The sequence below is a fragment of the Calidris pugnax genome, unplaced genomic scaffold, assembly GCF_001431845.1.
Source record: "Calidris pugnax isolate Ruff unplaced genomic scaffold, ASM143184v1 scaffold188, whole genome shotgun sequence".
NCBI lineage: Eukaryota > Metazoa > Chordata > Aves > Charadriiformes > Scolopacidae > Calidris > Calidris pugnax.
The window spans coordinates 2,684,188-2,708,768 of NW_015091257.1; the positions used below are offsets into that span (position 1 = coordinate 2,684,188).

Sequence of the window (24,581 nt, forward strand, 5' to 3'; positions counted from 1 at the left end):
TATTTCATCAGACTCTTCTACAAAATGTCTTGTTTGCCGAGTTCCGGTGGTTGCATGAGCAGTAACAAGATCCAATCTTTTGCCTTAAAAAGCATACAGTAATGATATAATCATCATGTACCCCTTCCACAGTGGGTTTAGCCTACCTTGAGGAATCCTTCACACCACTTTAGTGCTGATAAGACTTTTCTTTTGGAAATTGCTTTTAAATGCCATCAAAAGTTTCTTTTTTTTTTTTTTTTTTAAATAAAAGAAAGAAAATCCCCTTTTCCCCTACTTTTGAGGGTCATTAAATCTTTTAAGGCAAAAGCTTTTCCACACTTTTAATCCCCTAACAATAAGCTGCTGTTCATTAGCTTTTAGTTTTGACATGGGAAACTTGGAAGCATACTACTTATCAGGCTAACACCCCTATGAGACCTTTGCTACTATAACTCAGCATATGCTCAGCTTTACACTAACAGAGCACAGTCTGGAGTATTCAGGCTTCTGCTAATACTGATAATGATCTAACTTTTTATTCAAATATTTGTATGGAGCCTGTATCTGAATACCTGGGCACTTCCTATGGATCTCTAGGGCTTTAATTCAAATAATTTCCATGGTGCTGTTTATATTTTTATTTTTGTCTCATACTACATACACACAGAAGTCTCCGTTAAAATCCCAATAGTCCTTCAACAAATCAAATTAATGGAATTTGGGTTAAGATGATAACTGATAGTTTAGAAAAATCAGATGAGATTTGTAAAGGCTCCAAGGCTGGTGAAGTGCCTCCCACTCAGAGGATGTCAGGGTAATCCGGCCAACTTTATATTCCTTATGTTTTTTTGATTTTTTTTTAGTCAGAAAGTTTAATGAAATCAGAATATATTCAATAATTAGCAAATTGAGAAGAAAGGTAATATTTTTATGGCAAACATCTATATAAAGCTATGCTGATTATTCAAATCACTGGTTTTAAAGAGGAACAGATTAAAGTCACAATATAATGATGAGTAATGATGAGTATAAAAGATATTCTTCAAATGAATAACTGTTTTTTGTTACAAATTGTCCTGCCTTTGCAAGATGCTCTTAAAATTCAATCTGTAAATCACATCATTATAATCTTTGTTAGGTATTAAGGTCACTTGTACCAGCAATCACTTAGCTATATAAACAAACCAGAACTTGTATTACACACAAAACTGGTTTTAGATTTAATCCCTGTAAAGTCAAGAAAACTATTTGGAGGGGCAAAAGGGCTAGATTCACTGCAGAACACCATTTTATTGATTGTAACTTTATTTAAATGAACTACCTAAATATTTAGGCATCAAAACACAGCCCAATACAATGTAATTAGCATTAAAACTCTCAGTAGTAAAAAAAATAATACTAACTTTATTTCTCATTTAAAACTTACACATTTTAATTGCCCTTAGTCCACTTGCTATTTGGAAATGTTTTAACACCTTAAAAACTACCAAATGGCTACTGCCCTTTATTGCTATAACAAATAGAGAGGAAATCCAGGGTCTTCAACATATACATGGTACACTTTCAGTTTAAAATAAAAAAAAAAAGTAATGAAATCATCTTATTGTTTTGTGCTAATGTACTGACAATAAAGAAATCCCAGTTAACACCAAGATGGGTTCTAAAAGAAGGGCTATTAGGTTTCATTATTAGACGTACATTTCCCATAGACTTCAAAAAGACTTTCCTTAGACTAAGAAGTGCAAAATAGGTCACAAATGGATACTCAAACCTTTTCTGTGAGCCAGCCAGAAAACCTCCCTTTGACTTCAGTAGACTTTGAATCAAGCTTTCAGATCTCAGCTACGATACATTTTCTGCATCTTTTCAACAAACGATGATTGGTCTCTGTTCTGAAAGCTAAATGTATCTTTGTATTTTCTCTCACAAGAGATCAGAACCCTTTAAGCACCATCTGGACTGCTTTTTGCCTCTGTACTTTATGCAGATATGGTCTTCAAACACGGACTGCAAAAATCATATTGTAGCAGCAGAGAGTGGCTGGAATCCTTATCCAGGAGTCCTTTGAAGTTCAAAAGAGTCTGGATAAGTCCCTCCCTCTGTTTTGCATAATAAAATCATTGAACTTATTGTGCCAGTTTATAGATGCCATAATTGCATACCTGTTAACTTTTGTCAGCTTTCTCAGATAAGCACTTACCTCCAAGGCACGCACCCATGGCCAAAGAGAAGATTAATGGTTTCATAGGCAAGTTAACATCTGGATCTTTACTCAGGTTGAGAAGCACAGGAATCTGTGGTTTAAGAAGGAAACAAAGAGATATTCAGGAGACATCCAGCCATTAGCACAACATAAATTTCATTCAATAAACAACTTAAACCACCAGCAAGTCCAAAGAATAACTTTAGGGGGATGGCATGTTTTTTTCTTAAATTAGTGTCTTTGCATCATATTCTTGATCTGTGCTTACTTTTCTGTGCTGACTGTGCTGTCCTACAAGCCACAGAGAAGGGATCAACCATGTTAGGCTAAGCCTGACACAGGTACTGCTAACAAAACCGAGGGTCTCATAAAGTTACAATTACCTCCTATTAGATCATTCCAGATCAATAGGGCTCTTACAGTGACTACAAACCAATTCCCCCTTCATTTCTTGAAACCTAAAGAACAGAGTTATATCCTCTCTTCTTGCTGGAGACAGCTGTAAGAGATGCTTCACAATCAAGATGGCTGTAGATAATGTGTAACTGAAAATTTGCTGAATCCTTGTTATAATCAAAATTGTCTGATCTTTTAGGGAAAAACAAGAAATATCAATATGGCAGGCTTATGAATTCATAAACAAGCCTGAGTTATTTTACTTTTTATTCTAACATTATGTTTACCAGAGAACTTAGATTCAGTTCACTGGGAAATGTTTCCAAATTTTATCCATCTTATTAATCCTTTTAGCAAATAAAATAAAATAAACCATAACAAACCCCCTGAAAAGTCAAATGGGACTTGTAGGGAGACATAATAGACTTCGTTTGACAACTGGTATAGAGCAGGCAGACTTTCGAGTAGCACCAGACCTCAGTCAGTAACATCCTTCTAAGCTAAACAACTTTCACCCTAGTTGGGAAAAACTGAGATGAGTTCAATTTAATTGTGTAACCACTTGGTTTGAAAGAAAGGTGTAATCAGTACCTGTAGAGAGAAGGTCATTAGAAAGGAGATAGGTATAATGTCATTAACCTGTTTTTAACATGTACAGAGGTTTATGGGAATAAAAGGGAGAGAGAAAGAACAATCAAATATAGAACAGCAAGAAATCAAGCAGGAAAGGATTTGTAGAAAGAGCTGTAATATGCCTTAAGAATAATGCTTTCTCAGAGTCCAGGATTTTCAGTAGTGAATAGAGTTATGACTTTCAATCCTTTGATTTGTCATTTGAATGTATTTCACAGGTGCCCCTCAAGGGGTATGGTCTCAGAGACAGAGCAGCTGCTTCCTGAAAAATGTTTTCACTTTGATGGCTGAGTGATGCTCATCTTTCCTGACTCTGTGTGTTCTTTTCATATGGAGCAATATATAGGCTCTATGAAGTGTTACAACCTTTCCCGCTCCCTCCTGCCAGTGGTGCTAATCTTCACTTTTAAATCTTCAAATTGATTAACCTAGATAAATTAATGTCTAAACAGTTATTCTTGAATTGTACATTGCTTGAAGATATCTATTTCTATTTTAAGGCGTAACGAAGAGTCAGAATGCCCAACATCTTGTCTGGCTTTTTTCATGAAAGAGTCACAAAAGATTTAATTTCTCCACAAACTTTGTTTCTCTCTAACCATCACTGCCAGAAAATGGTATGCAATTCAAATTGTAGAAAAGGAGGCTGAGGGGAGACCTTATCACTCTCTACAACTGAAAGGAGGTTGTAGAGAGGTGGGGGTCCATCTCTTCACCTAAGTAGTAAGTAATAGGAAGAGAAGAAATGGCCCCAAGTTGTACCAGGGGAGGTTTAGATTGGATAGTAGGAAAAACTTCTTCACCAAAAGGGTTGTCAAGCATTGGAGCAGGCTCCCCAGGGAAGTGGCTGAGTCACCATCACCATATTTATAGAATATAAATATTCTATATTTATTTCAAATAAACTTTGTGTTTCAACATAAAATCTAAACACAAATACTGAAATCACAGGATTACACATCTGCCTCTCTGATTCCCCCAAAAATCACTTTTAACACATTCATTCATGCAATTATGTGAGGCAACATTTTTGTACTATCAATACCTCAAACCTCAGCTTTTTCTAGTGTTGTAGTTAACCTGACCGCTAAAAACAGTTAGAAGGAAACTTTCCACTGTAGTTTTCAATGTTTTTGAAAAACTGACTTGGTTCTACAACTCCTTCTGATTCATGCCATAAGCATTTAAAATAGCATCAAAAGCACTCCAAGTTAGAATACTTTGCAAACTGAGATATAGTTGCCTGTGATACATATTGTACAAATACGTTTGTCATATTAATTGAATATATTTGGAATGCAGATTTTTTACAGTTTTATGAAGTGCTGCCCTTCAACAAAGAAAAAAGTAGAAGTTAAAGCTTATGAAGCCTCATGTTTCCTTCATTATTCCCTTTTCAGATTACGTAAACAACACCATTAATAATTAGAAGGAGCATAATAAGGTCTTATCATGAAGATAGCTTTCATTTCTTTTCTTTCATTTTTCAAGCCTTTATTTCAATAATCTTACCAGGATAAATCACTGTTTGATTAGCTTCTAGAAAAACTGCTAATTTTGCTGGAAAGCGCAATATTAAACCACCTCACCTTGCTGCTTGATTGTCAGGATTCAGAAAAAATGAGTGACGTAGCTCAACAGAGCAAAACCAAATCCATCTCACCTACTACCATGTAAGACTATTTGCCTCCAGTAAAACAGAAAAACATAACTGTAGGAAATAATGATTGTACCTGGAAAACAGAGAAGGTCCTCAAAGACTTGATACAGAAAGAAGCTAGTCATTAATCTTGATTCTATATGGGGTGCTTTATGAATTATATATGTAGGATGTAAACTGATGCACAAAGAATGACAAAAGTGCCTACAGGTGTTGACACATTTGTCTATATAACTAAACTAATCAAAATCAATCCTTGTGAAGAAAATGTTTGTTTATACCATATACTATGGAAGTACATAGGATGTGTTACAAATAGAAAAAGAACAAAAATAGAAACATATGTGTTTTCATCTTTCACATTGTTTTTAATCTTGAATCAGTTTTGCAAACTTTTTCAATGAAATAGGATTTTATTACTGTTATAAATTATCCACCTTCCCTAGAAGATATCATCTATTAACTATTAAAATTATAAGAAATTAATTCATACTCAAAAAATATGATTCTGCAGGACAACATATTTCTTCTCACCCCACTCATCTCGCTAACATCCTCAAAATTTAAGCCAGATGAAACAATCAAAAAGGAATTTCAATTTTTACTTTAAATGAGGTTTTGAAATGAGGCAGCAGAGAGATTTCAGACTAGAGCTATATAAACCAATTACTACAAAGCAAAATTTCATAAAATACTGTTAATTTCTCATAACAATCCTTGCATTTATATTATGGTATGGAGTCCCTTTTTGTTAAAAGACACTGATAGTCATGTTTAGACATCTCAATTCCGTTGTCCACTTTACAGAGGGGGTCTACTTGACACCTTCCAAGTTTTGCTCCTTCCTATCCTATTTGTATGAAAGTGGAATGGAGAGCCTTGTATTCTTTGTAAGCAAAACTATGACCAAATAGTTAATATTTTGACACCTTGCTGCCACAGCCTCTTCACCAAGACTACAAATTCCCCAAGAAAAAGTTGAATCAAGATCTTTATGCTATTCACCTCTTTTTACAACAAAACATTCTCCTAAGTATGGCATTCCACTCGTCAAGGAAATGAAGAAGAAAGATCTCTTTTGAAACTATGAAGAAATTTTTCTGAAATACAAGCAGAAATAAAGATTTAACTTTACTACCTGGACCCTAGATATGTGGACAGGAGACCAAAGAGAAAAGGTACTGGTTCTGCTCTACCGGTGAGCGACTCCTGTGATGGCAGGAGACTCATAAGAAACAGCACAGTGAAACCTTCTCAGCTGTTTCTGTGTCCCAAAGACAACACTTATACAAGTAATCACACACCCCATTGTGCAAGAAAGGTGACTTAGACAAGGTTATTCTATGCCTATACAGCACAGCAGAAGGCATCAGGTTCATACTGCCCATTTTGTTTATTTGTGCAAAGTGACAACTGAACAGCAATTCACGTCTCTATTTTAGGGATTCGTTGCTGCTCTACACCATGGGATTTCACAACACACATTTTACTAAGAACTGCCTGTGCAAAAGATGCCTTTTGCAAAAAGCCCAGAGAATATGCATTAATAAAATAAAAAAGGCTTGCAGTTCCCTGAATTGTTGATGATTGGTCTTTCTCTGCAGACCACTATGGGCCAGCCTTACGCAGTTACCAAGCACTGAAATGCAGGGCATAGAAAATTCTGGTAGGGCAGAAGGCAAAGAAGAACCAAAAATTAAACTGTCACTAAGAACATGAGATATGTAGAAAATATTCGGTACTGCAAGTGAAACGCCTCTGATAGTTTTAGAGGCAATAAATAGTGGGCCAAAAATTATCTTGTATCTAACAAAGACTTGTCAGAGATTAAGTCACCTTGCCAGCCAGGTGGTTAATGGAAATTGTTTGTTACTCTATATTGAGGAAATAGTATTTAAACTCAGCTAAAACGAGGATTTACTATGGCTATATTTTTAGTTCTGGTAATAAAAGAAAAATATAAACAGATGGCTCCAGCATATGTGGCTGATAAAACATGTCAATTAAACTAAAGAACATACTGGTAATAAAATCATGTCACCTAACATTCTAAGGGCAGAAATCCATGGCTATTTAAATGACAATCCTATGAAAATACAGGCCTTAAAGCACATAAGTCTACCAGCCAAGGAACGTCATTGTGAGTTTAGCCTGCTGAAAAAGGAGGGAAAATATCAGAGGATTAATAGAATGACACATAGAACACCACTACATGATTCACTACATTTATTCGTCAGACAAAGAATGCTGGATATCCAACATGAAAAAAACCCTTGCCATTCAAGGATGAATATGTGTGAGCTTAATAACTAACCTCCTAGTTTATTAATTGTTTATGCACAGAACATTTTGTGAGTGCTTTTTAAACAACTCCCAGATATATCTATATATATTATATTTGCTGCTGGCAACAGTCCTTTGCATACAGTTGGAGTCCATGGAGTTTCCCAAAAAGTATATCTCAAACTCAGAATATTTTGTTATGGTACATTTTTTTGGCAAAAATGGCAATGGCAAAAATATTATTGATTTTCCTATCACAAATTCCAGGTAAGTTTATGCACTGAAGTGCAATAAGCACTCACTCATATAAAAATCTGTTTAATTAGGGAGTTGGATCTTCACTCTCCTCTCCAATGCTTAAGAAGAAGGGAAAAGTCTTGGTATTACAGTTCATCAAGCAAGTTTCAATCTCATCTTGTTTTGGGGCAGTTCATGATCTTTGTATTCAGTTACCTGAATTACCTGAAATTAACTGAAACAAGAAATCTGAAGACTATTTTGTCTTTGCATGCTCCAATGTTTTATTTTAGTGTAACACAAACAGAATTTCACCAAGACAGAAGCAGTAGAAGCAATGAACCTATGATGAGCTAAGTGTCCCCAGAAACTCATTCCACTGTTTCATATATGCAATTATCTTTCTACAGCATCCTCTGTAGCATAAAATACTTGCTGTGTTCTGAGCTCTTTGCAGAGATTTCAGTTCAGCAACTTCTGTACATGAATTCCATATGGTACTGACATTTTTGATGGGGGGATTATTCCAAATTTACTCATGTCTAGAACAAAGAAGAATTGGACTAACAATGGCGTTGCACTGTTGCACTTTCCAGGGTAAGATGCTTCAAATATTAAACTGATCTGACTTTTTTAATTTCAGTTTTCTGATACCTGTCTTCTTCCTCCTTCCCAACCCTGAAGGAATGGAGCAATATGACTTTCTAGGCACCCTTGCCATCACAGTAGTTTTGCCTGCAGTCAGCTGTAGATTTAAACCAGAAAAGCTGTTACTGACAGGCCTATCTCATCCCTGGAATATGGGACACAAAAAACCACTGGATACTCAGAAGAGACTCCACTGGTGGCCTTGACTGTGAGCTGCCACCATCTTTGAGCTTTTGCCATCTTTGCATGATATTTCAGAAATCCCTGTCGATGTTCAAGTCAAATAGACTGTCACCCTGTGAGCCTGGTTGCCCCTAACTCCTACTTGTCAGTGGCTCACCATCTTGGGGTGAGCAAATCCACTATTGACAGAGGTCTCTGATGCCATCCTCCGAAGACTGCTTGCTCCGTCAGAGCATACAGCTGGTATCTATCATCATAGAATCATAGAATCATAGAATCATTGAGGTTGGAAGAGACCCTTGGGATCATCGAGTCCAACCATCTACCCTACTCTACAAAGTCCTCCCCTACACCATATCCCTCAGTACCGCATCTAAACGTCCCTTAAACACAGCCAGGGACGGTGACTCAACCACCTCCCTGGGCAGCCTGTTCCAATGCCCAACCACTCTCTCTGTGAAGAATTTCTTCCTAATGTTCAATCTAAACCTACCCTGTTGGAGCTTGAAGCCGTTCCCTCTCGTTCTATTGTTAATTACCTGTGAGAAGAGACCAGCACCAACCTCTCTACAGTGTCCTTTCAAGTAGTTGTAGAGAGTGATGAGGTCTCCCCTCAGCCTCCTCTTCCTCATACTGAACAGCCCCAGCTCCTTCAGCCGCTCTTCGTATGATTTGTCTTCTAGGCCCTTCACTAGTTTCATTGCCCTCAGCCGTTTGTCAATTAGAACCCCCAGGTCTCTTTCCTCCAGGCAGCTTTCCAGCCACACTTCCCCCAGCCTGTAGCGCTGCATGGGGTTGTTGTGGCCCAAGTGCAGAACCTGGCACTTGCCCTTGTTGAAACCTTGTTGCCATTGATCTTGGCCCAGTGATCCAATCTATCTAGGTCCCTCTGTAGGGCTTCCCTATCCTCCTGGGAGTCAACACTCCTGCTTAACTTGGTATCATCTGCAAACTTGCTGATGATACACCCTATGTCCTTATCGAGATCATCAATAAAGACGTTAAATAGAAATGGTCCTAGCACTGAGCCCTGAGGCACACCACTAGTGACCGGCCGCCAGCTGGATTTGATTCCATTGAGCACCACTCTTTGGGACCTTCCAGTCAGCCAGTGCTTGATCCAACAGATCGTATGCTCGTCCAGGCCGTGTGAAGCCAGTTTTTCCAGCAGATTTGTATGGGGGACAGTGTCAAATGCTTTTTGAAAATCCAGGTATACAATATCAACAGCCTTTCCCTCGTCCAATAATCTGGAAACCACACAGATTTTTTCTATCTGTAGATTAAAAAAAAATGGGAGGAACTTGATGGGTCCCATATCCCTACCCAGTATGTGGTCCATCAAGGGCCATCAATGAGTGCAAAAATCAGAAGAGTTATTGCCCCACTGTCATACAGACATTTGTTCACCACTGAAGGAGGTTTATGAACGTCTTGGAGGGCATCACTGAAGGGAGTCAGTACAACTGCATCTTCCATAATTATAAGCACAGGCTCAGCTGTGAAGTTGGCACTTTTTGCCAAGAAAGGACACGATCATTCCTGGCTACACCATAGCAGGTGCTCTATACTCCGATATCACTAAGGCGTATGAAGCCAAACTCACATATATAAACATGTCAGCTGGGTAACAGTGTGAGTGAACTATGTGGCTGAATGAGTGAAGTTGCTGTGTGGGTGGTTTTATGCTTCTAATAATTACAGTTGGTTCCGTAAATAACAAGTAAATTAATAGATATCTAAGAAATACCTGTTGTACTGTGTGATTATTAGAAGCACACAAACTCAGTTCCCAATTAACAAAAAGCTATTTATCAAAAGAGCTCTTTCAATGTAAGTAATACTCCTTATCAGTACTTCATAATTTTGACATATATAGTGATAGATAGCCTTCCAAAACTAAATATTGCTTCTTTGCACAGTAGGAACCCAGTGCCTAAGAAACAAAAAGAATTTTAAGTGAATGTTTGTACAATGTTACATAAGAACTTGGAACTTAGTTGTGTAGGAATTTTCTGTAAGTATTTTCCAATGTGGAATGACAAACACTAAAGCCCAAGACCATTTATTGAGCTAGATGATGCTATGTCTTGACTTCAGTCTGCCATATAACGCATTAGTGTCTTAAGCCCTCAGCTAATGACTGCTTTTGCACAGGTGAGAAGATGCCTGTATTTTTCTTTCTTCTTCCCTCCATTCTCTACATGTTTTTAAAGAAAAAAAAAAATTACAGGAGTCTCTTATGTTCAGCCCAGAACAGGGTAAAAAAGATATATATATGAAATGTCTAAAATCATGGCAGAAGTCCTTTCCTGTCCATCTGTCTTTCACTCCCTCAAAGATATAAAATAAATGGTCTTCAGGCACCCCAAACAATTCCTGTGTTTCTGTCCCATTCCCCAAAACATCCTCCTTTAAAAGACAGTTCCACTCAAAACCTGTAAAAGACCCTTTGGTCAATGTGCATGCATGTGTCTTTTGGTATTGCTCCAAACCAATTTTCACAGAGTAGCTGGATGTGAGGCAAAACCTTTGAAGATAAGATTTCTGCATTATTGCTTAATAGTCCTCAAGTGTTTGCTGAGAGGTGACTCATCCTGAACAAATCTTTCCCTTCATGCCTATTGCTTGCAGTCTGTTTTTGTTAAATCAATGTAATTCCACAGGAAACACCATGGTAATCAAACCAAAATACCATATTAACATATAATTATAGAGCAGTTGCAAATCTGTCCAACCTATCATATGCCCTATAAGAAGTGTTTTAAACCTTGACACAGGTTAAGGGCAGACATAACTAACCAATAACAGTGGAAGAAAAAATTATACTTAGCTGACAATAAGCTGTAACAGTGAATAAATCCTCTGGTATAATGAAGAGATTATTGCACTTTAAACAGAGAACTTGATTGAATAAACCTATCTGGTCATGCCTTAATTTGTTATAATTTGATACTTTTCTGATATTAAAACTCAGCTGCTGATAAGTATTTGTTATGATTAACATTATTTGCTGGTTTTTAAACTAATTACATAAGTAAGGTAGCAATAAAGGGTTGAGGTGTAAAAGCATTAGCGTAACTACGCAGTGCATAGAGGGGAAATATGGATAGCAGCAGATGGTTAGTGACCATTTCCATCGAAAAGACAACTTTACTTTTCAGCTACAAATGTGAGTATGTGCAAAAGTGCAAGGAAAAGTGCAAAAACACAGGTAAAACAGTGAATCTAGTTCCACAGCAAACTGTGACTCATGGCAGCAGTGGCCAGCTAGATGCCTAAACAGTATGAATAAGCTTGCAATAATGATTCAGCCTGATAAAGTAAACTACAACACAACAGAGGGGACAAAAAAAAAAAAAAAGGTGAATTGTAATCAGCAATCTCAGCTCCTTTGGCAGTACCAGGAGGAGGATGTGCAAGTGCTGTGCAGACCCCTACCATTGTAGCTGTGAAGGGGATGTTGTCGATCACAGACGAGGCCAAAGCAGACACCCAGAGCACTAAAATGATGGCCACTGCTAAGCGCTGGTCCTCAGGAACCACCTGGAATTGAAAGAAGTCAAATTACAGCTTTGATAAGATCAGTGTTGTTCTGTCCCCCTATGGCATAATTGCATGTTCTCTACAGTTTTAATTTATCAACATTTATTACTCCTTCAGGCTCTGAGATAAAAAAAAAGCATCTTAAAGAAAATTGCCCAACATTTAGTAACACAATATTGTTCTTTTTCCAACAAAATTTTAACAAATTGACATGCAAAGACTGATATTTCTAAAAGTTGCACTTACATTTCACACAGGAAATACATTGCATAACTATAATTTTTTCCTTTTTACCATTTATATTTTCTTGTGTTTTGTAGACTACAGAAAAGGCTTCCCTTTTGCATTTATGGCCATGTGGACAGGCTGTGGACAGATATATGTGTGTATTGAATGCCACCCATATCAGAGTAAAACATGCTTTCTTGATATTGCTGACACAGAAATGCAATCGATAACATTAAATTAAAAATTAAAGTATTATTCATTATTTTATGGGGCTAAAACTATTTTCCTTAGCTGTTAAAAAACTTTAAATATTTTAAACATACCTTTATTAACAAAGCTGTTTGCTCTCCTATATAGTCTATTAAGTGCAGATGAGCCAAAGCCTAAATAAAAAAAAAAGACATCAACTAGTGAAGTACTTGATGCAGTTACATTTTTTTCAGTGGATGTAAGCAAATACAACAATTCTTTCCTATTCACAAGATATTGATATTCGTCTCATGTAGCTTCTTTGCAATTGGTAGAAAGAGAAGACACAGCAGGAATTGGTAGCTGCGTTTGCAGAAGTGGGTTGGTTGTGCTGGAATGACTGGTGAGATTATTTAAGAGTGCGGAGCATGGGAATCAAAGAGCAGCTGAAATTTAAAGAACAAAATTCTTCAGTGGATACGAGCTTTCTGAATACCTGAACACAACTTAATATCACCTTCCCCAAAACCACAATATAAGTAGAAGTATATCATGTGTTTAACAAGTCAGATGAAATCAGGCATCATTTGCTCACTCTCAGATAAAAAAAAAGAAAAAGCAAAATACATGTTTCTGTTTTCTCAGACCCACAAAAAACCAACAGTACCCATCTGCTAATGCCAGGCCAGAGATCTTGGGTGAAGAGAAATCGCCACAGAGGCAGCGGCTCTTAAAAGGCAGAAAAACCAGCTCTCTGATCCCCATGTTTTTGATACAGTCTCCCACAGTATCCTCCTGGAGAAACTGGCTGCCCATGGCTTGGATGGGTATACTCTCCACTGGGTTAAAAATTGGCTGGAGGGCCGGGCCCAGAGAGTGGTGGTGAATGGAGTCAAGTCCAGTTGGCGGCCAGTCACAAGTGGTGTCCCACAGGGCTCGGTACTGGGACCCGTTCTCTTTAACATCTTTATCAATGATCTGGATGAGGGGATCGAGTGCACCCTCAGTAGGCTTGCAAACGGCATCAAGCTGGATGGCAGTGTTGACCCGCTGGAGGGTAGAGAGGCTTTGCAGAGGGATCTGGACAGGCTGGATGGATGGGATAGACCAATGGGATGAGTTTCAATAAGGCCAAGTGCCGGGTCCTGCACTTGGGTCACAACAACCCCAGGCAGCGCTACAGGCTTGGGGAAGAATGGCTGGAGAGCTGCCTGGCAGAAAAGGACCTGGGGGTGTTGGTCACCTGTCGGCTGAACATGAGCCAGCAGTGTGCCCAGGTGGCCAAGAAGGCCAACAGCATCCTGGCCTGTATCAGGAACAATGTGGTGAATAGGACCCGAGAGGTGATCGTCCCCCTGTACTCAGCACTGGTGAGGCCCCACCTCAAGTGCTGTGTCCAGTTTTGGGCCCCTTACCACAAGAAAGACATTGAGGTGCTGGAGCAGGTCCAGAGAAGAGCAATGAAGCTGGTGAGGGGCCTGGAGAGTAAGTCTTATGAGGAGAGGCTGAGGGAGCTGGGGTTGTTCAGTCTGGAGAGGAGGAGGCTGAGGGGAGACCTTATTGCTCTCAACAAGCACCTGAAGGGGGTGTGTAGAGAGGCAGGGGCTGGTCTTGTCTCCCAAGTCACAGGAGATAGGACAAGGGGAAACAGCCTCAAGTTGCACCAGGGGAGGTTTAGATTGGATATTAGGAAAAATTTCTTCACCGAAAGGGTTATAAAGCATTGGAGTAGGCTGTCTGGGGAAGTGGTTGAGGCACCATCCCTGGAGGTGTTCAAAAGACGGGTTGACATGGTCCTCAGGAATTTGGTTTAGTGATTTTTATTTCTTATTTACTTTTTTTGTCAGAGTTAAGTTGATGGTTAGACTAGATAATCTTAAAGGTCCCTTCCAACCTAGGCAATTCTATGATTCTATGTTTCTATGATTCTATGATTGATTCTATAATGATTCTATGATTCTATGTCAGGTGCCCGAACTGAGAAGGTGAGCCCTGTAAGCATTGGGCCCGAAGCAACCTATACCGGACTGCCCTGTCCTCTCTGTGAGAGCTGTTCCCATTTGTACAGGATACACAGAGAGCATCCCATACAACGACGGTTACTACTGCAGATGAAAAGTCATCACAAGACTCCAGCCTAATGCTGGATCTATTCCCTTAAATTACAAGGCAAAAGGGGAATTTTAACTTATGAGAGCTACCACCCTTTAATTTACTTTCATTTTATTTTCTTTTCTTGCAAGAGTCTAGAATGAAGTACTATTTTCAGATTCAATGGGGTAGATTCATTTTATGACTTTTGAGTTTCTCAGGGGAGAAAATCACCATTTTTGGTTCAGCCTAGACAAAACTTTTTGGCTTGCTTTCATTTTTTTCTCCCATGACCAAGAGCCAGTCAGCTGCAATGCTTAACTTACTGACTCTGTTCCCACACAGAGCTGCAGAAGTCATTATTCACATGACACAAGCCCGTGTAACCTCCATACCTGGCAGTCAGACAGAGCCCTTCAGAGACATCAGTGGAAAAAAAAAACTATTCAACTCGCACACTGTCAAATTCCATGACAGAGATGGACAAAGATCCTCATAGGCATTGAGTGGTGTGGTATAAGACACGGTAATATCAGGGTGACAAAGGGGCTTGTCATTCAGACCGGCAGTTTCTGTACCTGCAGCTCATTCAGCCAGTGTACTGGCAGTTGAATGCTGGTGGTTTGGGTATCGCCATGTATTAAATTTGGCCCAGAAATTATATTTCCTTTTAAAAATGCATTGCACAAAAAAGGTATATCTACATTTAAAGACGCAGCACACAGAAAAATTATAAGACTTTTAAATACGTACACATATCCGTTACATTAAAAAAAATTAACATTTTTTCATTACTTTAACTTCCCAGGAGAAAGTTTCTTAAGAAATTAATTATTTTGGTAATTTTAAGTTACTATTTCCTTTCTCAGCTTTCTGCATTGCTTGATCAACAAAAAGGTTATGCATGTGACTTTTTAAATGTATGTAATAGCAATATTTTTAATGAATGCAATATTTTTTTTGCAAGTGCTTTACATTCACACTTTAAAATAAACTTTTTAACACATAGCTGTCAGCAACCAGAGTTCAGAGTTGCATTCCATTAACATTAATAAGCCTTATTAACTTAATTATCTATTAACACAACATACTACTTTCCAGTAACACTCGAAATTTGTTCTGCAATCCAGACATGGTACTACAAAAAAGATATTCAGGAAAAAGGGAAGGGAGAACAGGACACATGTTGCTCCTGCAAGACAGTCAATCTGCAGGTAGCCCATCACGTTAGTGATGATGACAGTACTAATCACACAACCAACTCTAGGATGTCTTTGCAGATATCCAGGCCAATTGCCTGCAAGCACCTAAGTGACAGTCAGCAGTTAGCACCCTGCCACTGGCCTCCCCTGGGTGTAAACTGCACAGAGGGTCTCCTGAATCTTCCTGTGTCTTCTAAGAGGAATAAATATTACTGCACTAATTGGTGCCTTCAAGCATACTGGCTCCTGTCTGACAGCTGAAAATAGGGCTTTACTGCAGAGAAAATCATGTGCCGTTTTAGATCAAAGTTTAATTTATGCACAAAAATTTGTGTGAAACCTTCTTATGGACAGCATGTCATGATGATTGTTGGAAATAAAATCTGCCTGAAGGGATTAAGGTAAAATGTCAATTTTGACAATCAAATTGAACAAAATACTTTATCCCTGAGAGGCACGGGAACTGATGTAGCAAAGGGACAGAAGAAGCAAAGAGATTTTATACCCTGTAGCAGCCGGCTGCAAACAAGGAGTAAAAAGACAGTTGTAAAGAAGAATTTTCTGAAGGACAAATAAAAAACAAGAGATCTTCAGAGGATTTCCAGCTTTTTCATTTCAAAAGATCTACCAGACTGGACCAGTGAGGACCCAAAACCAGAAGCTCCAAGAGTTCCCCCATGGCTTTGGAACTTAGTTCACATTTTCCAAAATGACTTGCAGCATAAATCCCACACAGGTTTTCAAATGTGCCTTGTAATAAGAAAGGGAACATTTATAGCAGTAGGAAGTATTTTCAGACTGGGAACCCTGTAGGGTGAAGGATCACCAGCGGTGATCCACAAGAATATGAGCTGACAGCTGCTGAGTGCCTAGCTCATGGAAAGGCTTCTTATACTCCAACACATATATTTATTTTGACTTGCTGCTTCTTGACAACGTTAATCTAAAGGAAAAAAAAATGCCTTGGCAAGGACTGTTATCTCCTGTTACTCCAAAAGGTAATAGATTCAGATCAAAATTAGCAACAATGATACTTAGAATATTTTTTCTCATTCATTTATGGCGAAGAGTTTAATGTCTCTCACTTTTTTTCTTGATTATGTGTACAAGTTTCTTTCATGACCTTAAAGTGCTGTTATTGTATAGAACCAGAAAAAATATTCTTTTGTTAGCCAACTATTCATTGGTGACCTGATAAACCATTAAAATGAAGTTCAGTGAATTACAACAGTCGTATCCAAAGTCTGGCATTAAATAGCAAATAACTTCCTGGGTGTTTTACTATGTTATTGTGCAGCCACACAGCACTCAAATCAAAACCATTCAGTCCAAGCTAAAACAATAAATATGCCAGGGAATGCAACTAATAAACTGTTACAGCAGCAGCAGACAAAATAAACATGGCTTCAATATGGATTCCTTATAAGAGCTAGAAAATGCAAGAATAAATAGAGCCTGATAACATTGAGAGCTAAAAATTCCCTGTAGTAATGGATATACAATAAATCAACATTTCCTGATGAATTTTGGACCTACTAGCTAGCAAACAAGCCTCCTAATGATAATCACAGTTTCCATTCATCTTCTCAGAGGTTACCAGATTTTGACTTCCAGTTTGGCATTAACTAGAGTCAGTTGAATTATTCGCTGTTTGTATTTATTTCAAATTTTGTCCCTTTTTCTGTTGGTGATTTTTTTTAATAGATCTCAATTTACAATTTCTTGGGCTCTTTGCAATTACTGGTGGGGAAGGTGGTGAAAGGAGGCTGCATGAGTAAATTTGGTTTTATAGACTTTTCCCAGGCTGTTCACTCAGACAATTACTAGCCACAGTGCCAGTGGTCACTTGGGTTTTGTCATGTTTCTACAACATAATTACATAATTTAAACACATCAAATAATAACTGAAAAATACCAAGCATTCTAGCGAATGCACAGAAGCCTAATTGACAAGTAAATGTGAGTATTCATATGAAGAATTATCCAAACATTTCAAATAAAAATAAGTCCTCTCAGGCTATACAAAAGCATCAAACAGTAAATAAAATAGGTACAAACGGGACCGGACTGTTTCTAATAGTCAAGCAGACGAGCACAAAGAAACTACATAGCAACTTATCCAGGCATTTCAAGTACTGAATATCTTTTTTAAATTACTATTGCAAACTGGAAGTCAGTGATATTATCCTGTCAAACCATACTCCCATGAAATCTCTTAGGCCATTTGGTAGCCAGCATGTAGCATACAGCATTAGGAGCATCTTTCAACTCTGGTTTATTCTTCATTTATTTTTCCTGCAACTTTTCTAAACAATTGCAAAACAAACACATAATTGCTTAGAAACTATCTGCACAAACAGACCGCCGACAGACCTGGAAACTAAAATTCCACTATGAAAATGATTGTGGTATATAATAAATATATAATCTGTGGTATATAATAAACATATATATATATATATATATAATCAGCAAATGCAGCAGAGAAAGTGAGACCAAGTTTACAGTGAAAAATTAAATCTCAAAGAGGTCCAACCAACTTCCACCACTCTGCAATTTCTCTCTGTACTATAATAATACACCCAATCTTCAGTGTTCCAGCAGGATTGAATCTGCAGGAGGCCTCTGCCCAGGAACATAATTCACATTTTAAGTCAGTTATAGCTTTTCAGAAATCAGAGAATCTTACCTCCATGAGAACAAACAATGCTGCAAAGAAAAGCAGGGTTGCCCACTCAACTCTGTTCAATATCATCTCAAAATCATGGATGTCTGCTAGCACTAGCAGCCAAATGGCTCCCAATATGGCAATCCAGCCTGCATTAGAAAAAGAGAGAAAAACACTTTACTCTTCACAGACTCGTTATGTGCCACCAACATAAAAGTTGCAGTACTGCATTTTTCAGGGCCTTGAAGACTGGCTGGCTATGTGCTCTAGAAGATAAACAGAGGAAGGGAAAAGCTCTTTAAAACAGAAAAGGGACTGACTTTAAACAGCAAAATAGGCTCTTTCCAGATAGTATCCCTCTATATATCCTGAAGTCTTCTAAGACACATATTTTAGGAACTGATTAAGAGAAAATGCAAATCAAATGCACAATCAGCCAGAGAACGTAATCAGTGAATCTCCTGCCCAAGCAAAGTTTGCTTTCTCTCTGCACAATTAGAATGCTTTCTGAAGCTGTATGATTCCTCTGACATATTTATCTTAAACAGTGGAATGGGGATTTCAGACTTGAAGCAAAAGGGGACTTAGTGTTTTTTTCCTCAGAATGATACTCCTCTTTCTGTTTTTCTTCTCTATTTTTTTCCAAAATAGCAGATGATTTTTCTTTAATACAAAAAGAAAACTAAGATAGATACATAATTTAAGGGGTTTTAATAGCATGAAATTAAGTCTTCCACCCTTCAAGTTATTTCTCTCTTTGTTGTGACTATTTCATACATCTCATCTTATTTCATATATTCACAGTCAGAAAGTGATTGATTCACAGAATTGCAGAAAAAGTGAGGAAGGAAGAAAGAACAATAACAATCTTTGCTGGCAAACAACCTTAAGTCACAAACTTATAGTCAAATACCAAATGTAACTTAAGGAGAATAGGCCCCTGCTACAAAGTAGATAGATGAATAAAACGTGCCCTCTACACAAGGCTACCACAACCAAAGTTGAAAGAAAATTCAGAGATAGAGAGATTCATAAAATTTTAGGCCATTCAACTTAGAGCTTATGCATATGCATTTCCTATTAAGTTAAAAAAAGAAAGAGATCCAAAGACATACAGCAGTTTACAATTAAGCTAAATTCCATTTAAATAATATTTAAATATAAAGGATATAAAGATACTAAAGGTTCTCACTGTTCATGAAGCTGTTAACATTAACTATTTGGTCCAAAAAATCCTATACAGTGTCACATAAGTATTCCCTAATCAAAGAATATATTTTGCTCTCTCAAGCACATTTTGGAAGCTTTCCCTGACATATCACGCTCTTAAATGAGAATTTCAGGTTAAGTGTGATCAGTAAGGAACATCTGTTAAAAATATTGCGGCTCAGTGCTGGCAAACAGACCTGCCCAAAGGCCGAAACCAGCAGCTCAGGAGTGGCTCTGGCTGTTCTGTTTGGCAAGGAAGGCTAAATGATTTAGCTTGATATTAGCCCCGGTTTTCATGCATTGAGGTGATTTTATTTTCTGCTGCGGTATTTACACAGCAGTGAAATCATATTTCTTGCATTGTTTGGCTCCAAAACCAAAAAGGTCTCAGTGACACTGAGACTCTTCAATGACCTATTTCTTTTCTCTCAGGCATCTGCAAGTGCCATCTTGTTCCCAGTTCAGCTCTACTCTTGATGCCCCTGACGTGGCTGCTGTCCTCTCTGCTTGGCTGAAACCATGTTTTTGTGGCATGACGAATGATTTTTCGTTTCCCCAGCTCTCTCCCAAAGAAGAGAAGCTCTCCCCTTTCAAGAAGCGCTCTCTTCTTAAAAAGCTTCCACATGACAGATCACTTGATAAGTTTTTGCCATTTCCTTGATAAGCAACTCTCACAGTAATTTTTTCCTTTAGCCTGGTGCAAAGCTAATCTACAATGAGATGCAGGAAATCATCCTAAGGGAGCAGGTATGAAGGACTAGGAAATGTAATGGCTTGTCAGCAGAACTACCACCATATTGGTGGAAGCAAAGCCAAAGCTAAGCAGAGAGGTGAAAACCAAAATAATCACAGAACCACAGAATCTTCTAGGTTGGAAGGGACCTCAAAGATCATCTTGTCCAACCGTCAACCTAACTGACAAAAACAGACACCCGCACAACAAACAAGAAGCATCACCTTCACTAAACCATACCTCCCAGCACTACATCAACCTGTCTTTTGAACACCTCCAGGGATGGTGCCTCAACCACCTCCCTGGGCAGCCCATTCCAATGTCTGATGACCCTTTCAGTGAAAAGATTTTTCCTAATATCCAGCCTGAACCTCCCCTGGCGCAACTTGAGGCCATTTCCTCTCGTCCTGTCGCCTGTGACTTGGGAGAAGAGACTGACCCCCACCTTTCTACAATCTCCTTTCAGGTAGTTGTAGAGAGAAATAAGGTCTCCCCTCAGCCTCCTCTTCTCCAGGCTGAATAACCCCAGCTCCCTCAGCCTCTCCTCAAAAAATAGTTTTTCTCCTCTCCTCAAAATAATTTTGTATCCCAAATTTTGTAGCTTCAGCTCCCACATTGTGCTGGATTGTTGGAGTAAAATTTGATTCAAGTGCCTCACTGGATCCAAAAGCCATGTCTCATAGCCAGCTCTGCTCAACTGCAAAGACAGAAACACTGCCCTGCTGCAAGCTGAGCCAGTCTGTTCCCTGCTTTGGTCACAGTGATCTAATCAAAGTGTGTGGTCAAAAATAGCTCATAAACAAGCATCATCCTGCAAGGGAGGAGGAGAGCAAAACCAACCACAAAAGACAGTGGGGTGGGAATTGCTGGTCCCAAATTTTCTTGCGAAGAGCAACATTTTACCACGTACTGGAAAGGGACTCCAGGACTGATCTAAGAGTGGTAATACTCTGTACTGCTCAGGATGAATACTGGATTCTGGTATAAGCTGAAAATGTATGCATTTTTTTGTGCACTGTACTTGTAGTATGTGTACAGGCTGCAAAAACAGCTACAAACCACAGGAACAGGAGTGCTCCCTGAGTTCCCAAAGTAGCAAAAGAAAGTGAGGAGAGAACCGTCAGTTCCTGTCTGTGAGGCCTTTTTGCTAGCATTAGTTGTTTTACTGTCTTTCCAAAAACAAAGTGAATCTGTCCATGCAAATTAAATAGTTATTTTCTCTGAACACAAAGAAAGGGGTCATGGAAATGCACTGCCTTATTTTCTTCTGACTGTCAGGACCTGGCTGTTCTTTGAATTCAAGTAAAGAATGGTGGGCCTAACTCCGCCATAAATAAATAAAGATGCTGGCAGTTCCTGCCAGAGGAAAACTTCAAGGGGAAGTAGATGTATGCAGATCAGGAGCTTGGTAGCAGAATTTTACTGCTCTTGTGTACAAATGTAAGTGGCAGCGTTACATTTTGTCACATAGATTTTGTATGTAAGTACAAACAAAATGAAGAATTAAAGATCAGCAATTTCTCAGTAGTTCTGGAAAAATCTGTGATAATATCTTGGCATTATTCCTACCCTCCTGCCTCTGATGAAAACAAATCAACATGAACATGCTATACAGAGATAACAATTACTCGCTAAAGCTAATGAAATATAATTGAACGGCACAAGTGGATAGAGCCAGGCATTTTCTAGCGCCACGAGTGTTATCAGCATGTATTAGCTGCATGCACATGGCTTTCCATGAGAGAACAGTGCCCTGCCTTACAGTATGGTTCCCTGGGAACATGGAGGGGCAAGGGATGTGTCCTCTTGCAGTGCTCCGGCAAGTACAGCTCTCCAGAGGCTCAAACTCATCAGCTGCCAGTTCTGGCTGTACAGAGCTTATTTCAGTTCTACATACACAGGCTGTTCAGAGTATTTTTGCTTTCCTTGCTATGCCTGCAAACTGGAGATGCAGTTACCTATCTCTTTGAGGAAGGGCACAGGGTGGGAGTGCCAAGAAGGGGAGAGGAAGGAGGAAGTCTCTCAAGGAATTTGGGGGACTTCATGCACAATCTCTGTTCACGATACCTTTTAGTACATACTATATCTGTGTTTTATATTTTTGGGTAGCTTTGGTTTTGCCCTGGATTCAATTTGAAGCTATTCCTTCTTTTTTTTTTTAGAATTAAAAGTACTAGGATACATTAAAGACTGTCTTCTCTGTTCATTTATTTTCTAGCTTACTGGGCCACAAAAAAATAGCCAAGAGGAAGAGAAATAGAAATAATTTCAAAAACTAACTTTTTGTCACTATAGTGAAAGCAAAGCCCATTTATAGTTCCACAGACCACTTCTTTTACTGCCTTTTAGTGCCTCTGTTTTGCAACAGTTGATGTTCTGGAAATAAAACATGGAGAAAAACTGAATCTAAATTCCATTTCTGCACTGATATGGTACCTGTTGAAGACAGTGACAGTCCTATTTATTTTAGGAAAAAATAAAATGAAATTTTATTCTAAAATGCACCTTGAAAATTTTTAATGCATTCTTCAGAAAAAAAGATTGCCGTGTCTTCTGACTGGGGTCAGAAAAAAAAAGTACAGTAGAAATAGCTTGAGTGCTTTCCTTTTCCTTTTCTCATACACTTTACCCAGTAGGAAAAACCACCTTTGGAACAATAAATAGTTCATGATGAGAATACAATTGCAATCCTACTCAAGAAAAAGAATATATATTTTGAAATAATCAAGCAGAGGAACCTGAAAACAGAAAACAATCTAACAGAATCAAATAGAAGTCTAGAATATGTGGGAGGAAAGTAGGTGAAAGAGAAAGAAATGAAAGAAAAAATTACTGTGTAATCTGTACGCCTTTCAAATGCTCATTAAGAAAAATTTGTATTCCTTAGTACAAGTAATTTTGTCTGGCCTACTACCAGCTGAAAAGCATAATAAGTTTCCTTCTAACAGTGTGAGCATGTAGATACTATATGTTCACTTTACGTGCACAGAATTTGAAATAATGTCTTTATGAATACTGAGGGGACACTTAAAATTCACTTTTGTGGAAACTGAAATGCACTGAAAGCCAAAACCAGGATGACATTGTATGATCTCAATGCTGGCCTAGACAAAACAGTGTGCTGCTCAAGAAAGACAGACGCAGGGTGCTACATTTAGGTAGGAAGAGTTAAAACTGCACAAATCCAGGTTGGAAAGCTACTGGATGCCTAACAGGCCTGCAGAAAAGACTCAAGAAATACAGTGGATCACAGCTGAACCTAATTGCCCACTGAAATACAGAACCAGGACGATAAATGGCCAATCCTGTGAAGCAGCCTCGACTCTCTTCATCCCTGGTAAACTCTAACAAGATAAACTTTAAGACGTGTACTCGTTGGGAAATACAAAACAGAGAAGTACAATCAACAGTCTGAAAAGTTGACTTTTGAGGAAAAATTTCAAGAATTCAGGATATTTATCTCAAAGTTAAGCAGATTAAATGAGTCCTGGCAAGCCTTTGGGTTTGTACAAGGCTGCTCCCCTGGGCAGAGTAAAACCTGTTTGTGCCTACAGCAGTGGGGAGGACAAGAGGGAGCAAGGAGGAGTAATAGTAGCAAGGAAGATTCAGGCTACATGCTATTCAGGGTCACATATTTATAGCAGTTGATAAATAAGTAGAGTTTTCTAAAAATCAGCTAGACTAGCTTCTGCCAAGTGAAAATACAGTACTCCTATCTGTAAACAATGGGATTGACACACTGATGTTTTTAGACATTTGTCTCTGAGCAAAGTATGATATTCTTTTTCTGTGGCCTTAACAATACTCTATTGGTCAAAATGGCCACACCAATTATTTGTGAAGTGTAGAAACCCTTTTAGCCCACAATGTCCGTAATAGGCTTACCAGCTAAAATATATTTGGCACTTACTTTTGAATAATTGTTTACACAGCATGTTATTGAATATATGAGGAAGTAAAGTCCACCACTGTGCTCCAATGGCTTAATCAGAAGTCTGATAAACTCCACAACCTCTCAAAACTTAGCCTAAGCATCTATGCCAGTCCTTCGTATACTATGGTGTAGTTACAATGTTACGCAAAGAACACACTCAAATATGTTCTTATATATGCATATAGAAATATTTGGGTGAAAAAGTTAAATCAAAGTCATATTTCTAGTAGCACTTGCTCTATTCATGGAATATGTTTTATCAGTAGTTCTGAATTTGAATGAAAATGTTCTGTATTTCCCATTTCTGTAATTTTTTATTTTATTTTATCAGGCAACCCTAAAAATATAAATTCTGAAATCACACTGAATGTTTATAAGTAATACCTTTTGTGAACTGATAAGCATTTTTTTATCCTTAATATTCTGTTTTTATAAAGTTGCCCTCTTACAAAGCAACTTGCTAGACTTTTGAGCAGTCTCTTTTCAAAGGCTTAGCTTTGTAGAAATCATTTTCAGTTGTTCTGCACTATTGGTAGCACCACAGTGTAAGTCTACT

At 38.3% G+C, this 24,581-nt stretch overlaps 1 protein-coding gene across 1 annotated transcript in view; it reads right to left on the bottom strand.

The window, feature by feature from the left end:
* The window catches only part of OCA2 (oculocutaneous albinism II), a 198,692-nt gene that overhangs the window by 47,359 nt on the left and 126,752 nt on the right, over window positions 1–24,581 (bottom strand). Inside the window, exons 19-22 of the mRNA XM_014960217.1 lie at window positions 18,171–18,298; window positions 12,323–12,382; window positions 11,667–11,771; window positions 2,183–2,276 (exon numbers count right to left, since the gene is read on the bottom strand). Of these exons, the coding sequence (XP_014815703.1) occupies window positions 2,183–2,276; window positions 11,667–11,771; window positions 12,323–12,382; window positions 18,171–18,298 (387 nt within the window). The remainder of the gene's footprint in view (window positions 1–2,182; window positions 2,277–11,666; window positions 11,772–12,322; window positions 12,383–18,170; window positions 18,299–24,581) is intronic.